The sequence below is a fragment of the Myotis nattereri genome, assembly GCF_964212035.1.
Source record: "Myotis nattereri genome assembly, chromosome: X".
In the NCBI taxonomy this organism is placed as follows: Eukaryota; Metazoa; Chordata; class Mammalia; order Chiroptera; family Vespertilionidae; genus Myotis; species Myotis nattereri.
In genome coordinates this window covers 36,864,789-36,882,954 of record NC_138078.1, presented here as the reverse complement: position 1 = coordinate 36,882,954, position 18,166 = coordinate 36,864,789, and the positions used below count along the sequence as shown (strand labels likewise).

General features: G+C 34.9%; 1 protein-coding gene across 1 annotated transcript in view; it reads right to left on the bottom strand.

Moving 5' to 3' along the window:
* The window catches only part of BRWD3 (bromodomain and WD repeat domain containing 3), a 144,418-nt gene that overhangs the window by 32,677 nt on the left and 93,575 nt on the right, over nucleotides 1–18,166 (bottom strand). The window contains exons 22-33 of the mRNA XM_081080783.1: nucleotides 17,092–17,168; nucleotides 16,322–16,490; nucleotides 14,692–14,805; nucleotides 12,604–12,711; nucleotides 9,120–9,244; nucleotides 8,071–8,153; nucleotides 6,500–6,611; nucleotides 5,482–5,543; nucleotides 5,223–5,378; nucleotides 4,459–4,579; nucleotides 3,170–3,295; nucleotides 3,008–3,086 (exon numbers count right to left, since the gene is read on the bottom strand). Coding sequence (XP_080936909.1) covers nucleotides 3,008–3,086; nucleotides 3,170–3,295; nucleotides 4,459–4,579; nucleotides 5,223–5,378; nucleotides 5,482–5,543; nucleotides 6,500–6,611; nucleotides 8,071–8,153; nucleotides 9,120–9,244; nucleotides 12,604–12,711; nucleotides 14,692–14,805; nucleotides 16,322–16,490; nucleotides 17,092–17,168 — 1,332 coding nt within the window. The remainder of the gene's footprint in view (nucleotides 1–3,007; nucleotides 3,087–3,169; nucleotides 3,296–4,458; nucleotides 4,580–5,222; nucleotides 5,379–5,481; nucleotides 5,544–6,499; nucleotides 6,612–8,070; nucleotides 8,154–9,119; nucleotides 9,245–12,603; nucleotides 12,712–14,691; nucleotides 14,806–16,321; nucleotides 16,491–17,091; nucleotides 17,169–18,166) is intronic.

Genomic DNA, 18,166 nt, shown 5'->3' with positions numbered 1-18,166 from the left:
TTACTCTTTGTGACAGCATTGAAGGACCTTGAGAGTATTATGCTAGGTGTAATAAGCCAGTCAGAGAAAGACAAGTATCATATGATATCACTTATATATGGAATCTAATGAACAAAATAAACTAATGAACAAAAGAGATCCAGAGACATTGAAGTATGAAACAAACTGTTGCAATTCAGAGGGAAGGGCAGGGTTTGGGAAGGGATTAACCAATGAACTTATATGCATATCCCATGGACAGATAATAGTGTGGGGAATGCCTGGAGAGGGGACAGGAGCAGGGTGGAGGGGGGTCAATGTGGGGGAAAACAGAGGGACAGCCACAATACTTTCACAATAAAGATAAATTCAAAATAAATAAAGATAAAACAATAATAAAAGTAGCACTGTGGTCTGTGTGCTATTGAATATGACAGAAAAATAAAAAAATGCAAACTTAAAAAAAGAAAGTGTAATTGATATGTGTTATGCACACACACCAAATGGAATTCAGCTTTGAGAAAAAAGGTAATCTTGCCATTTGTGACAATATGAATAGACCTCGAGGGCATTATGCTAAGTAACGTAAGCATGACAGAGAAAGACAAATAGTGCCAAGGGTTGGATAGTAGGGGAAACAGGGAGAGGTTGGTAAAAGGGTACAAACTTGCCGAAACCGGTTTGGCTCAGTGGATAGAGCGTCGGCCTGCGGACTGAAGGGTCCCAGGTTCGATTCCGGTCAAGGGCATGTACCTGGGTTGCGCGCACATCCCCAGTGGGAGATGTGCAGGAGGCAGCTGATCGATGTTTCTCTCTCATCGATGTTTCTAACTCTCTATCTCTCTCCCTTTCTCTCTGTAAAAAATCAATAAAATATATTAAAAAAAAAGAAATAAAAATATTTAAAAAAAAAGGGGGTACAAACTTACAGCTATAAGATGAATAAGGTCTAAGGATCTAAAAAGAAAAACCATGGTGACTATATTAATAACACTGCATTGTATAATTTAAATTTGCTAAGAAAATAGAACTTAAATGTTCTCATCAAAAAAGATAAAGTTGCCCTGACCGGTTTGGCTCAGTGGATAGAGCGTCGGCCTGCGGACTGAAGGGTCCCAGGTTCAATTCCGGTCAAGGGCATGTACCTTGGTTGTGGGCACATCCCCAGTGGGAGGTGTGTAGGAGGCAGCTAATTGATGTTTCTCTCTCATCAATGTTTCTGACTCTCTATCCCTCTCCCTTCCTCTCTTTAAAAAATCAATAAAAATATATTTTTAAAAAAATAGATAAAGTTGTTGAATTATATTCTATTTTCTATTTTAACCAAGTAGTGCTTATTCTGTGGAGAGATTCTTGCTACATGAAACCCTGAGTCAAATGCACTTATTTATGTATAATGTGAAATCAGGTAGCATGCTACCTCCACCTTTATTCTTTTTCTCAGGATTGCTTTGATTATTCAAGGTCTTTTATGGTTCTATACAAATTTGATGATTTCTCGCTCTATTTCTTTAAAAAATGACATTGGGATTTTGATGGGGATTGTATTAAATCTGTATATTGCTTTGGATAATATAGCCATTTTAATTATGTTAATTCTTCTAATCCATGAACACGGGATATTTTTCCTATCTTTTTCAATCTCTTTTAATAATGCTTTGTAATTTCCAGTTTGAAGGTCTTTCACATTCTTCGCTAAAAGTTTATTCCTAGGTATTTTATTCTTTTGGTTGCAATTGCAAAGAATTTTTTCATTTCCCTTCCTGAGGTTTTGTTATTAATATAAAGGCAATGGATTTTTGTACATTAATTTTGTATGCTGCAACTTTGGTATTTGTATACTGTTTCTAATAGCTTTTTGGTGGAGTCTTTAGGGTTTACATATTTAGACTCGTGTTTCCTGCAAAATGGGGGTCTTAATATATGGTGACAGAAGATTGGACTTTGGGTGAAGGGCACACGGTACAATATACAGATCTTATAACATAGAAACCCACACCTGAAACCTATCTTTTCATGTTGACCTATGTCACCCCAATATATTTAATAAAAAATAATAATAGTAATAAAAATGCACTTATGTGAAAGGCCAGAGAAAATATCAGGAATCAGAATGATAAATTTTTTAGTAGTTTTAGGAGGATAACACCTAATTCGCATATTTAAGCTTTTATTCTGTAAATAACATTTAACTCTAATAATACAATATTTTATAGTCAGACACACTTTCATTAAAGAGTAAAAAACAATGACAATTTACCATTGTGAAGATTAAGAGTAAAGACAATATAAACAGGTGATATATCTCTGTACAATAGCCACTACAACAGAATTTAGAATATTTGAGTCACTCATCCATGGGATGAATTGTCTTCCACTGAAGATTTTTGAATTATCACTCTCTATTATTGTTTCAGCCTCTTATCTTAGTTTTTGTTTCTCTCTATCATAGTCTCCAGTCACAAACGTCTTTTATGTACATTAGGGATATGGCTGGCTGGGGAAATCAGAAGTGAGGGTGTGATGGTAATACTAATTTCATTTCAAAAAGAAAAACTGGTTAGCAAATTTCCATAAAAGAAATCAACTAGCAATCTCATGAAACTACTAAAAATGTAGATTTTGACAACTAAAATTTTAAAATATATTAATATTTTACATATCTGTGTAGAAAATGAAACCCTATTAAAATTTCCCTCAACTAACCATTCAGTTAAAATATTTAGTGCTTTGTCCTGTTTTTCCTGTTTTAAAGGGCTCCAATATGAAGTCTTGATAGCTCATACTGAAACCCACTGAGTCAATAGGATGACTGGACACCTATTTGTCTCTGGCTGAATACTGTAATAGTACTACATTTTTGGTATATGCCATCTAAGTACAGGTTAAATGGTTTAATATAAAAAGATATAAGTGTTTAGCCAACTTGTAGAAATTAGCCTCATTGCTTATAATACTTACATGTAATACTTACTGTACTTCAAATAACAGAAAAGGAATACATGCCCACTAATACTGCAATTCTTACCTCCTCTGCATCAGTACTGTTTAGTTCTTCTGCTTTAATTTTATTATAAGTATCCAGTATATCAGTACAGCTCTGGTCCCTAAGAAATATAAGTCAAAATATATTTCAATAAATTTTACAAAATCAGAAGTCAGTTCCTATGGAAATAAAGCTAATTCTTACCCAATAAATCGAAGTAAGACATCAGTTACAATTTTGGCTGCTTTTACTATAGGACTGTCTGGCTCATTGAAAGTCCTGGCATTATGTTCAATGTAGCGAACCTCCCACATTAATGCTGATATTCTCCTATGAAATAAAAAATACCTTCTGTGACACCTGAAACTAATATAAAATAATACTGAATGAAAACTGTAATTGAAATTTTTTTTTAATTTAAAAAATACCTTCAGTTATTCTAGGAATATAAAGCATAGAACAACTAGGTAACTAATCATTATATGTCAAAATTGTTACAATATATAGGGTGTTCCAAAAAAATGTATACACACACTTTGAAGAGTTATAAAGGCAGTGTTTATTAAAAAACATTTCATTTCCAAAAGTGAGCTAGTAGCTGTTAAAGTATGTATACATTTTTTGGGGATACCCTATATGTATGTAACTCATATGTGTGATAGATGTGCACTAGTAAATGTATATAGTTACAGTATTTGAAGCACAAGCAATAATTTAGAAATACTGGACTGCATATTAAAACTTGGAAAAGAACTGACCCAGGGCATAATTGATAAATAGTGATTTGACCAAATACAAATAAACAAAAACAAACTGTTGAGATAAAGTTAAAAGGATGTTTAGTTTTCAGGGGAAGAGAAGAGAAAGGAAAAAGGAGATTATAGAAAAGAATAGATTTTTATCTATATGTAATGTTATAAAATACACCCAACTGGTTATAACCAGTTCATGGAACAATGGTGGTTAAGACACAGTGGAGTCTCAGGTGAGAGCAGTACCAAAAGTGGCCCTGACCTGCTTTCCATTATCACTCCACTCCGAACTAAAACCAAAGGAGGAAAAAAACCTGGCTCTTTTTCTGCACACATTTCAGGGCTAATAATTAAACATAACTAACTGCTGTTTAATTCCTCAACAGGGGATTTACACACATGCTCAAAGTCTCTGGAGCATCTTAATCATGATGAATCCACAAACCACTTAATCTGCCTTAAATAAACTAAAGTTAACTACTTTTTATTTCACACGTGATTTGTATTACTCATAATTTTCTCCCTGCACTTATTCCCTTCAAACCCCTTTTTACACTGGAAGACTGAGAATCTACCGAATAAAGAAAAATTAGTGCTCTAAATTTTTAGAAGAAATTTTGCAGTGGCTCTTTTGAATGATTATACAACGAAAACACAGACCTTGGTGCATCATTACACACACAAAAAAAGCAAAAGACATAAAGCTATGCAATTTATAGTAAATGATAAAACTAAACAGACCTGTAAAAGCGATTTTCAAGTCTCCGCCTGATGGTATTGAGGTCAGTTGGATATGCAACTACAGTACAATACAAGGGATAGGCACTGAGATCCACTGGAACAGCAAAAGGGCTGGCAAAATCTACAATATTATCCAAATCAAGAAAGGTAGTTATAAAGAACATTAACATTTCATGTTAACAAACAAAACTCATATAAATAAGAAGGGGGGCAATACACCACATAATAAAATGTTGATTATTCAATTATGCAAATATTAGACAAATACTGTTATGATGTTATTATTTTTATTTGGGCATAGTATCTAAGATTCATGCATAATAGAGCAGTTCAAATCAGTTGAAATGAGACAATATTAAAGGAGGACTGTATTTAATTTCACATTTTTCTGGAAAAATGCCAAATGTCTCAAGTGATAAGTGTTAGAAAATATAACTAGTTATGCCAGTAAAATATATTACTCACACACTGTCTTTATCAAAGAACCCAAAGTCAGGCTCATGAAACAGCTAGAGAGCCAAAATGACTCTTGAAAATAAAAGACACCTTCTACCCGCCTTCACTATTATAAGACACCAGAGGACTGAAAAAGTTTGTCATTACTTGGGTCAAACATATAAAAATGTTAATAAAACTAGAATCACTGTGCCTCTTAAGTTAAAAGTGTCTAGTGAAAAAATGCATGACCTTTAACAAAAATTAAAATTCTGTTGGTTTTCCTCATTCCTTCTGATCCTCCTAATATCCTTTCACATTCACCATACCGAGGGAAAGAAGGTGGTTGATGCCCTGAATAACCCGTTCACATTCCTCATCTCTGGAATGAGCTCCCCACTCTCCTTCCTGGGGTTTGTATAGCAAAGCAGTCAGTTCCTCCTGGGACACAGGAACACCAGCACCAACTTCATCTGGAAAGGCAGCTATGTATAAAAGGAAAAAAACAGAAATGATTAGTTTCCAATATCATGATATTGTCATTTTTCTTTTAGAAGAATTATAATTCATTTTTAAAAGCATATTTACTTCCTTCTGGAATTGGCTCCATATCCCAGGGGCTCATCTTTTCTCTTTCATTATTGTCCCAGCTATTAAAAAATAACAAGACACAATTAAATTTTACATGATTCTTTTATATAGTAGCATAATTTATATGACTTATTGGGGATGAAATTTGGAAAAGGGTAATACAATTTTCCTTAAAGTACAACTTTGCTTACCTATAGATAATAATAAACCTCTAATAGAGAAAACATGATCTACCAATATGAAACTTAGAAAGCAGTAAGCTTATTCTCAGTTTAACTTGGCTTCTTTATTATTCCAATCAAGGACATATTCAATGTTAAGCCACCATATAGAATAAAAATATATCTTTGGAAAATTCCTTTCAGGTTAAAAAAGTGATTCAATAAACCACTTATTTCTGTGAGATAATCTACATTATCCTAACAGCTTAAGTATTATAACATCTCCAAAATTTTATTATTCCCTTTTGATATGCAATATGGAGACAAAGGTTAATATTCACAGAATAAACATGTTCTATCATACTTGACAAAAAACTTTATTAGGAATATTATAATTAGGAATAGATCATGAAGAACTAAAGTAAGTGTTATAGACAAAAACCACATCCAAACATAATACAGTCATTTCTACCTAGAATTAACACCATCAAATAAAAGCCTAGGTACTAATATTCATTGCTACATTCCAGCTGCACCAATTATTTTAAACACTGAATTAATTTCAGTATTCTTCATGAAATAATAGTAAATCTTGTCTAAAATACAATTACAAGAAAATAGGGACATAAGGGAGGTAGAAGTAAGCCTTCAGTTTCTGCTTTGTTTTAGCAGTAACACTTACCTGTTCTATCATCAAATTCTATAGGTATTATGATTACTTTCTTACAGTTACTAGTATAGGTCTTGTAATATTAGTTGTCAGATAAAATGACATTATTCCTGGTAAGGTTTACAGAAAGTCCATATAGCACTTCAGTATTATATCGGGCATAAAAGACCATAACTGTACTTACTGAACACTGTAACACTGGAAAGAACTATCAGGATACTCTGGTTGAAAAGGCTGCTGACTCTCCACAGTCCCAAACCACCAGGCATCATCTATTATACTGCGGAATCTATCACCTGTAATGTTTTTAGAAATTCTTACAATGGTGCTCTTGAGAATAAAGCCCTGTTCCCACTCTAAATTTATATTTTTGAAGGGTTTTTCATTAAAACCCTCACCCAAAGATCGTTTAAATTTAGAAGTCGGAGGAGAGAGAGAGAGAGAGAAAGAGAGATGAAAGAGAAACATCAATAGGTTGCCTCCGGTAATTGCGCTGACCAGGGATCGAACCCACAACCTGGGTATGTACCCTAACCTGGAATCGAACCTGCCACCTTTCGGTGCACAGGATGACACTCCAACCAACTGAGCCACACTGGCTAAACTGCAATATTTTGTTGAATCCAGAAATGGCATTGTAACTAGCGTTGTTAAAGGTTTCAATCTGAGTTTTGCAGATAAGTGAATTTTACGTTTTACCTTCTCCAAGGATTTTGATTTCCAGGTACTAGCTATCTTTTTGAAATAAGTCATATATTTCCATGTTTTCTCAAATAAATGTCACCACATACAATTTAACTTTTATCAATTATCTGAAGGCATCATTAGGCACTCTACTTCTTGCATTGTACCTATGTTATACCATTTGTTTCTTCTCTTTTTTGCTTTTTGCCTTTAAAATCACTTCATACTAGTCTTCTGTTCTAAATGGCTAAGGATTACAAAACCAAATCATTGTAGAAAAAAAAGTTCCTTCCAAATAAAAGATAACTTAAACATACTAACAGCAAATATTCACATAGTGTTCACTCTGGTACCATTTTAAGTGCTTTCTATATATTAACTAATTTATTGCTCACATCAACCTTATAGGTGTGGTGTCATGAGATTCCCATTTTAAATAGAAGTGAGGCACAGAGAGGTTAAAAACTTGCCCAAGATCAAAAGCTAATGAGGGGGAGGTAAGGAAGTAGGAGAAGGCAAGCGAGGGAGAAAAGGAGGGGATGAAAAAAAGGGGGGGGGGGTGAAGCAAGCTGTGGTGGGAGGAAGAAAGAAAGAAAGAAAACTACAATCAGTAATGTTCTGTTTAAGATCCCAAATATTAAGTATTCTATTTTAGGACAACTGACATTTGATAATTTTCTTTTTAATTCAGATTTGTATTCTAACAGATTAGAAAACTGCAGAAGGTTTAGAGGTTATATGATATTAGAGGCACGATGCATGAAATTCATCCAAGAGTAGGCCTTCCATTCCCCTGGCTGCCGGCACCAGCTTCCCTCTGGCACCTGGGACCTGGGTTTCCCTCAAAGCCCCGGCTTTGTCTGGAAGGTTGTCCAGTCTAATTAGCATATAATCTTTTATTATTATAGATATGCAATGTGCATAAAACCACCAAACATAATTGAGAAAATATTTTTAATTTAATTTTTCTAATTTGGCTAACAGGTTTTTCCAGCTTACATTCAGTTAAATCGGAATTAAAGTTACTTTACATCAAACTTAATAGTCATTAAGTGAGAATTCTATACTCACCGATCTGCCAGTTCCTTTCTTTGGCTTCATTATAAAACTGATGTAGCACAAGGAAGTCAATGACATCTGGCATATCATGATACCTGTACAAAAATTAAAGCACCTATGAACAATATACAGATATAATAGTATATGTTACTTACTAACTATCCAGGGATATATTTAAAGTGAGCCATTAAGCAAAATGTTTAAAACCTCAAGGTCCCAACAAAAGTCTTTACTTAAACTCCATCTGCTTTGTTTTGTTTGCGAGCACCCTGCCTATTGTTGTATCACTTCAATGATATAAAGATATCAAAGAAGGTTATTAAAGTTTCATTTAAGTTATTTTTACTAAGGACTTTTTAAGAAAAGTATGGCCATGGCTGGGGTGGCTCTGTGGTAAGAACGTCAGCCTGCACACTAAAGGGTCTCAGGTTTGGTGGGAAGCAACCAATCAATGTGTCTCTCTCATATTGATGTTTCTCTCTCCCCCTCCCTCCCTTCCTCTCTTTCTAAAAATCAATGGAAAAAATATCCTCGAGTGAGGATTAACACACACAAAAATATGAATTGATGTTATTTTGTCTCCTTAGATTTCAAAATTAACTTTAAGAAATGTGACATTTGCTATTCCTATTTTTAACAGAAATAAAAGCAACTAGGGTGTTTCAAGCATATTGCTAGGTACTTATAAAAGGCTTTTCATTTATTCCTAACAAATATCCTGAGAAAGATATTAATATTTCCATTTTATAAATAAAGGCAGGAATTCAGAGAAGTAACTTACTCATGAACATATATACATTATGTTAAAATACACATATGCTATATACATACTAATTAATAGCCATATATATATATATATATATATATATATATATATATATATATAAAATCTGTTAAATAAAAACATAAACCAAGAGTTCCACATTAAACCTTGTTCTTTAAAACTCTAAGCCTATAGTGCTGTAGTGTTTTCTCTCATATCAAGTCTTGTACTCTGCAGAATACAAAATAGGGATCAACAAACACACAGCACACACATACAAATACACAGAGCTACTCACTTAATGGAAAAAGACTCTCCAGTCATTTTGCCTGAAATGGGGTCCAGAAATGCAAGCTTCAAGCAGCATAGTGTAGGTGGTCCAACCTCATATTTGATTCCTACAATCTTAACAAACTCTTGTTCCTATTTATGAGAATACCAATAAACTATTACTTTACATATAAATACCTTTCTAACGTTTACATATTATTTAATTATTATTGGAACAGTTTAAAAATTATCTGAATAACCAACAAATACTCTTGACCCTTATTAGCAAGTTGTAGTTTAGTGCAGGGCTCTAAACCAAGGATAAGCAGCAGAATTCCCTTGGGAAACTTTAAAATTCATGTTTCTAAATCCTAGCCCTATAGAATAGGATTCAGTAGGTCTACGGTACAACTCAGTCATATATATTTAAAGAAAAGAACTTCTCAGGGAACTATGATCCTCTGCCTAGTTAAGAATCACTCATCTGGCAGAAATACAGTATGTAAATAATGCACGTAGACATGTCTGGGGAAATGAGATACATTTTTTAACACCTACAATATTATTTTATAACTACAGGCCTGGTGCACAGAATTCGTGCACGGGAGGGGTGTGTGCCTACACCCTCTCCAATCTGAGATCCCTTGGGGGATGTCCGACTGCTGGTTTAGGCCTGATCCCTAAAGGCTGGCCTAAACTGGCAGTGGGACATCCCTCTCACAATCCGGGACTGCTGGCTCCTAACCGCTTGCCTGCCTGCCTGGCCTGATCACCCCTAACCACCTCTGCCTGCTGGCTTGATCACGCCCCCAACCGCTCCCCTGCTGGCCTGATCACTACCTATCTACTCCCCTGCCAGCCTGATTGCCCCCAACGGCCCTCCCCTGCCAGCCTATCGCCCCCTAACTGTCCTCCCCTGCCGGCCTGATCCCCCTAACTGCTCTCCCCTGCCGGCTTGATCACCCCCAACTACTCTCCCCTGCTGGCCTGATCCCCCTAACTGCTCTCCCCTGCTGACCTGATCCCCCTAACTGCTCTCCCGTGCCAGCCTGATCACCTCTAACTGCCTCTGCCTCAGCCCCGCCACCATGGCTTTGTCCAGAAGGACATCCAGACAGTCGTCCGGTCTAATTAGCATATTACCCTTTTATTAGTATAGATACCACCCTCATAGATTGGTTATCAGTCACTCTTAAAAGATGACAAAACTGAGCCTCGTGACTACAGTGATTTGCTTCACAGTAAAACAGCAGAGCTTAGATTGAAATTCAGGTCTTATTCCAAAGCATAGGCTTTTACACCACACATATGCTAACTCCTATAATTTCCTAGAACCATAGGGTTAGAATCTAAAATAAGAAATCGGTTTTATTCATTCCTCTGATTCTAAAACAACCAACCAAACAAAAACTCAATTTTCATCTGATTCAGAATAGATGGTAGCATCCCTATCTCTCAGGAGATGATTATGTAAAGCTTACGTGATAAGATACTTTAGCATCTCACAACCTTAATACAATTTTTATAGTTATTTAAATCTTTATTTCAGTAAATGTACACATTTGTATCCTTCCTGCTAAGCATCCTCACACATCCTTCACTTACCTGGAAAAACATTGTAAAATTGCTCTTTTAACACTTGTTTTTCAAGTAAAAAAAAAAAAACAAAACCAAAAATAACAAAACACATGTATGTAAACCTATGCAGAAATGATGGTGTATATATCCCTATGCCTGTTTGTCTGTATATATATATATATATACAGACAATGTCCTCTTCTGTTTACACAAACATAATTATAATTTTGAAAAATATGTACAATAAATGTACCTGTCACCATCAAATAGAGTTCATTGAGTACTCATGCCCATGTAGCCCAAGTACTGCAGAATAAAAACTGCACACACAGTCCCTTTCCCCCAGCAGCTTCATAAATTTCTGAAGAAACAGACTATGACAAATGTACATAAAAGCCTTATCTTATTTTAAAATATTTAATATTTATTCATATCTTAATATTTTAAAGTATTATACTGTACTTCAAATTGTGACAGTCTAAGTTTCAACATTTTAATAGTCAGCCTATGTTTGAGAGAAAGAGAAAGAGAAAGAGAGAGAGAGAGAGAGAGAGAGAGAGAGAGAGAGAGAGAGATGTGCTACTAAATAGCAATTTCCAGAAATTTTTTCATTTTTCTTTTACAAGAATTAACATCAGAACTGGCATTTTATGGAAGGAAAATGAATCCAAGTGCTTGGTAAGACCCTTCACATCCTAAGACAGCATTCACTATGATATGTATATGTATAAGTATATGTATAAATAAATGAACATGTACTTATAGTTAGAAAACCCTTCTCTAAAAAGATACATACCTATTTTACTCAATACAATGAAGCTACATAGGTAATATATGAAGATAAATAATCCATAAAGCACCACAAAGTTTTGAGCTTCTTGGGATTTGTGATATTTACTATATCTTAAAGTCACCAGAACCTGTAGGGTGTTTGTAGTTCACACATGTAGTCAGTTTATAAAGCCTCCAGAATGTATAAAATTTTGAGAAAAATATCCACACCAGGGAACTACTGCTTTGCTCCTATTATAGAATAGTATACACTGGAGGACCTAAAGCTTAAAGGAAATTAGGTCAAATAATCAAGATAATAGGTGGCATATAAATTTTGGGAAACAAAATGTAAACCATAACACTCAGCTTTATAAGAGTACTAGAGGCTCGGTGCATAAAATCCATGCACTCGTGGAGGGGTGCAGGGTTCCTCAGCCCGGCCTGTGCCCTCTTGCAGTCTGCGAGCCCTTGGGGGATGTCCAATGGGGAGCGGAACTAAACCGGCAGTCAGACATCCTTGGCAGTCAGACATCCTTAGCACTACCACCACCGCCACTGCACTCGCCAGCTGTGAGCCTGGCTTCTGGCTGAGCGGCGCTCCCCCTGTAGGAGCACTGACCAACAGGGGGCAGCACCTACATTGAGCATCTGTCCCCTGGTGGTCAGTGTGTGTTATAGCGATCGGTCGTTCTGCTGTCAGGCAGAAACCGGCTCTCCGACATCACCCAAGGGGGTCCTGGATTGTGAGAGAGTGCAGACCAGGCCGAGGTACTCCACTGGGGCTGAGAAGGTTGGCCAGCCAGGGAGGGACCGTGGGAGGGTTCCAGGGCATGTCTAGCCTGTCTCGCTCAGTCCCAATGGGCCGGATCCAAGCAGCAAACTAACCTACCAGTCAAAGTGTCTGCCCCGTGGTGGTCAGTGCACGTCATAGTGAGCGGTTGAGCAGTCTTAGCATATCATTAGCATATTACGCTTTGATTTATTGAATGAATGACCAGACACTTAGCATATTAGGCTTTTATTATATAGGATGGTAATCATCTTATCTTGGACACACAATCAACAGTGAGATAGACATGAAATTGAGAAAAAGCCTACAGGCAAGTACTTTAATTCCAAAGCTACTTCAATTTCATAGCTAATGAATTTGGCAAACTTACCCTGAGATCCATTTTATTCCATGGTTGTTTTTGTAAATTAACGCTGTATATTTTTGATTTCCTTACAGCTCGCACATAAGCTTCATGTCCTTGCCTAAAATAGATAAGCTAAAACAAAGAACATGACATATTAAACAGCAGTGTCCTATTTAACAACTCTATACGTTACAATATATATTCCTACAAATGTCCTCTTCTGTTTACACAAACATAATTATAATTTTGAAAAATATGTACAATAAATGTACCTGTCACCATCAAATAGAGTTCATTGAGTACTCATGCCCATGTAGCCCAAGTACTGCAGAATAAAAACTGCACACACAGTCCCTTTCCCCCAGCAGCTTCATAAATTTCTGAAGAAACAGACTATGACAAATGTACATAAAAGCCTTATCTTATTTTAAAATATTTAATATTTATTCATATCTTAATATTTTAAAGTATTATACTGTACTTCAAATTGTGACAGTCTAAGTTTCAACATTTTAATAGTCAGCCTATGTTTGAGAGAAAGAGAAAGAGAAAGAGAGAGAGAGAGAGAGAGAGAGAGAGAGAGAGAGAGAGAGAGAGATGTGCTACTAAATAGCAATTTCCAGAAATTTTTTCATTTTTCTTTTACAAGAATTAACATCAGAACTGGCATTTTATGGAAGGAAAATGAATCCAAGTGCTTGGTAAGACCCTTCACATCCTAAGACAGCATTCACTATGATATTCTGATTCATTAAGTAAGTTTCTTTCCCATAATAATTTTAAGGAGGTGGTAAAATAGAACATTAAAAAATCATACTATGATTTTTCTAAACTACACTGACACACTCTACCAATCAATAATGTTTAAGTCAGAATTTGTAACAGCTAAAAATATAAGTAGAAAACTAAAAAAGATTTAAATATTACTATATAAAGATAACTATAGGGGTTAAAAAGTCAATAGTAAGTACGTTGTCCAGATATCCTTTATTATGTATTTATTCCTATACTCAACAAATAGCAGCACTCTCATAAGATTATAATGTGTACAGATCCTTATCTTATTCTATAAAGTCTTCTAAATTATCCCTCTTATGCCTCCATAAAGCAGGCAATAAATAAATCATGACTTTGAAAATGCCCCCCAAAAAGTTCTTTAAGTTTTCTTTTGTGTGTTTTTTTAATGCAGCATTCAACAAAGTACTCTACTAAAATAACCACACAAACAAGCATTGCTCAAAAATCTAAGTTACAAGATACACTTATGAAAAATATATTTTAATAATATCAAAAGATATTCAGCAAGCAATTGCTTATTCATAAAACTATTTGATAGCTATCTCTAGTACAAGATATCAATAATAGGCAATCATAAGAAGATTTAGTGGAATTTTTATTGGTCCCAAGACTTTTAGAAATATATGTAAGGTTTTGTTCCTTCTTTTATTACAATGAAAACATTACATTCCTACTATTAGTTTTAAATTGAAAACTGTGTGTGTAAGCATTTAATCACTCAAAAATGATTAGTCAAAATCAGACTATACAAATCAACTAGCGTTCATATATTACAATGTTACCATAATTTTCATAAGAAAATGAAAAAAAAAACACATTTTCATCATATAGAATTTAATTCAATTTTTGATGACCAAACCATAACTACGGCTATATTATTCAATCATAGGCTTGGCAAGAAGGCCTTGTTTATGAAGTGACATCCCCCTAATCATCAAAATGGAGTTATTCTCTAGTATTTCTATCAGGTAGAAGAGCATGAGCTTCTTTAAAACAAAACAAAACAATATTAGAACTTGAATTAGGACTAAAAATTCCACTATAATTATGCTAAGTGGCAATTAAGATAAAAATAAAGACAATTATTTTCATGACATCAGAAGCCAATCAATTTATCTTAATGTTCACAGGTCGTACAAAGGACACAAAGATTAAGATTCAGTCACTGTCCACAAGAAATGTATAATTAAACAGAGCAGCTAAGACAGTGTACATATAACTATAATAGAATTGAAAATATAAATACCCTAAGACTGATTAAAGTGAGTGTTCTTGAGGTTCTAACAGAAAAGAGTTATAACAAGTAACAATTACCTCATCTCCCATTTGTGGGACAAATGGAGATCTTCGTGGAATAGTATCTAAGATCCACTGAGGGGCAAACCATTCTTCATTGGGCTCCCCTGCCATAGAAACCAGCCCTCCTTTCTAAAACATAGTTCACAAATATGTAAATAATAAATGTAGGAACAGCAGTATTAAAAATTACAAGTAGAGAATGTTAAAAACATTAGATGATAACAAAAACTAAAATATACAAATTTTAAACATTTTCCTTTATTAATCATGTACAACTTGTATGCCAATAAAATAATTGAGTTCTTCATATGTTGCTAAATTTTGTCTGAAAAAAAATGAGACACTATATAGTATCTAAAAACCAAATTTTACATGTCTCTAGAATACCACATAAATTCAAATATACTAGTAAGTCACAATAACTTTTTACCAATAAAACGGTTATAATCAAAAAGCTAATTCTGTCTACTAAAGGAACAGGCTAAAAATGTGTACATTTTAAATTAATGTTAAAAGAACTATGTAGATTAAATCTATATATCATCCAAATGAAATTATAAAAGGAAAGAGAAACCATCATTGAGGTAAAATCATATATAATAAAAGGCTAACATGCAAATTGACCGAACATCGAACAACCGGTCACTATGACACACACTGACCACCAGGGGGCAGACGCTCAATGCAGGAGCTGCCCCCTGGTGGTTAGTGCTCCCACAGAGGGAGCGCCGTTCAGCCAGAGGCCGGGCTCAAGTCTGGCCAGCGCAGCGGCAGTGGTGGGAGCCTCTCCCGCCTCCACGGCAGTTGGACATACCCCGAGGGCTCTCAGACTGCGAGAGGGCACAGGCTGAGCTGAAGGATGCCCCCGCTGAGTGCACAAATTTTGTGCACTGGGCCTCTAGTAAAACTATATAAAAAAATTGAAAAGCCCTGGCCAGTGTGGCTCAGTTGGTTTGGTGTCATCCTGTGCCAGTTTGATTCCTGGTCAGGGCACATATCTGGGTTGCAGCTTTCAATCCCTTGTAGAGAATATAGGAGGCAGCCGATGGATGTTTCTCTTTCTCCCTCTCCCTCTCCTTTCCTCTCTCTCTAAGAATCAATTAAACGTCTTTAAAAAATTAAGAGCCCTCTAAAACTTATCATACCTTTTCATTTCACAAGTCAAAAATGTATAGGAAAAAAAAAATGACTGGTGCCATGACAAGAATAACATCTTTAGCCTGGCCAGTGGAGTGTCAACCTGTGAGCCAGGATCATGGTTTGATTCTCTCTCATCATGATGTTTCTGTCTTTCTTTCCCTCTCCCTTCCTCTCTGAAATCAATAAAAATATATTTAAAAAAAGAATAACATCTTTAAACTATAGTGGCTTATTATTTCAGACTTTATTACATTTTAACAAATAATTGTGAATGTTTTAATTTAATAACAATTAAAATAATAATGAGGGTATTTTAGGCCTCTACTATTGATAACAGAAAATTTTCAAAAATTCTTTCCATTTTAAACTCATTTAAAATCATTTTCCTTACTTAGTTTCTCAGATGGAATGTTCTCTTTAGAGAAAAGTCAAGTGTTAATGTTAAATAGTCCAATACCAAAGGTAAAAAAAAAAACCCACAATAAAACCCTGTAAACTTACAAACCTTCTTTCTAGTCTGTTTAGGTTTCTTTTGCCTCTCTTCTAGTGACTTCAAATTCTCCTCTTCAGAGCTGCTGCATATTTTCCGTGTTGCCTGTCTAGTTTGTCTTTTTGGAGGTTGCAAATTTATTCCAGCATCTGCTGTCCAGTCAGAATATTCACTTGATGAATCACTGTAAGTAAATCAAAATTATGAATAAGCCTAGGAAAAAAACAGGTTTGCCTTAGAATTGAAAGATAATCATTTTATAATCAAACAGCATTATAAATGACATAATTTGATTCTATTCTAACCGAAGAGAAAAAAAAGTTTATCAATATAGAATTTTGATGGTAGTACCCAAGTGATTTTAGTGAAATGCTTCTTATATAAAGTATAATGCTTAGTTTCCCATAACAGAATTTAAAATTGAAAATTAAAGTCCAAATCACAAAAACTTCTTCAAATACAGATGCTTCTTTTTGCTAGAAATAGTTAAAAAATAGTTTTTTTAAAACTGAAATAAATACATAGAGCCTGCCAAGATGTAGAATCTTGGGTTTACAAAGGACCTTATTTTACAGATGAGGGAACCAAAGCTCCTAGTGACATGCCCAAAAAGATATTGGCAGAGCCAGAATAAAACAGCAGGTCTCTGGGCTTCCAGGCCAGTACAGTACTCTTTCTACTATAAAGTCATATTTTAACTCTAGTCTTACAAAATTCCTATAAGAACATAATTACACGTTAAAATCATCAAATAATTTTTAACAAATCAAAACCATTAAAACTACCTGGAAGAACTTTCACTTTGCCATTCAATGACAGGATCCTCTACAGAAGCATCACTTGTGCCAACTGTTTCATCCTCCTGAAACAAAGAGCCAGCAATTGAGATATATAGTTTTTACATAACATATTGTTAATTAGCACACACAATTTTGTATACCCCAAAAATGTTCTAGTTAAAATGTACATAACCAAAGTAGAGGGAATAGCTAACCCTTGTGTACACAATCTCCAGTTTAGATTCTTATCTTGTTTTATCTATATCCTCAACAACTGCCTCAGATCCCAGAAATTATTTTGAAGTGAATCTGGGCCAAAAAGGGATTTTAACTATAAATATTTATTAAGATAGGGATTCTTTTTATTTTTTTAAAAAATATATTTTATTGATTTTTTCCAGAGAGGAAGGGAGAGGGATAGAGAGTTCGAGTTAGAAACATTGATGAGAGAGAAAGATTCATCAGCTGCCTCCTGCACGCCCCCCACTGGGGGTGCTCCTGCAACCAAGGTACATACCCTTGACCGGAATCGAACCTGGGACCCTTGAGTCCGCAGGCCGACTCTCTAACCACTGAGCCAAACCGGTTTGGCAGGGATTCTTCTTAAAAACACAAGCACAATACTATTATAACATTAAAAGGTAACATCAATTACTTTATACGTAGTCATCTTTTCAGATCAAGATTTTCATGGGTGGGAAAGAGAGGGACATCATTGATAAGAGTGAAAAAGTTATCAGTAGTGAGAGAAGAATGAGGTACCATACATTGCCAATGCATAATTAAACCTTCATTGTTTCCTTAATAACTACAGTTAAGAGCATAAAAAGGAAACAGCTGAAGAAGAGAATAGTATGAAGACAAGAATTACTATACTCTTTATTCCATGAATAAGGTAGGTCTGAGAAAAATCATCACTCACTAATGTCCATAATCAGTGAAGTCAACAATAAGAGAAAATGTGTACATTCAGCTGATTATAGAGTCAACCAGTTCTGGGACTGTATAACTAGTATTCACTATTTATATTCCACTTCTTTCAATTTCTACGAAGATTTCATGTCACCTTTTTCTCATTTTC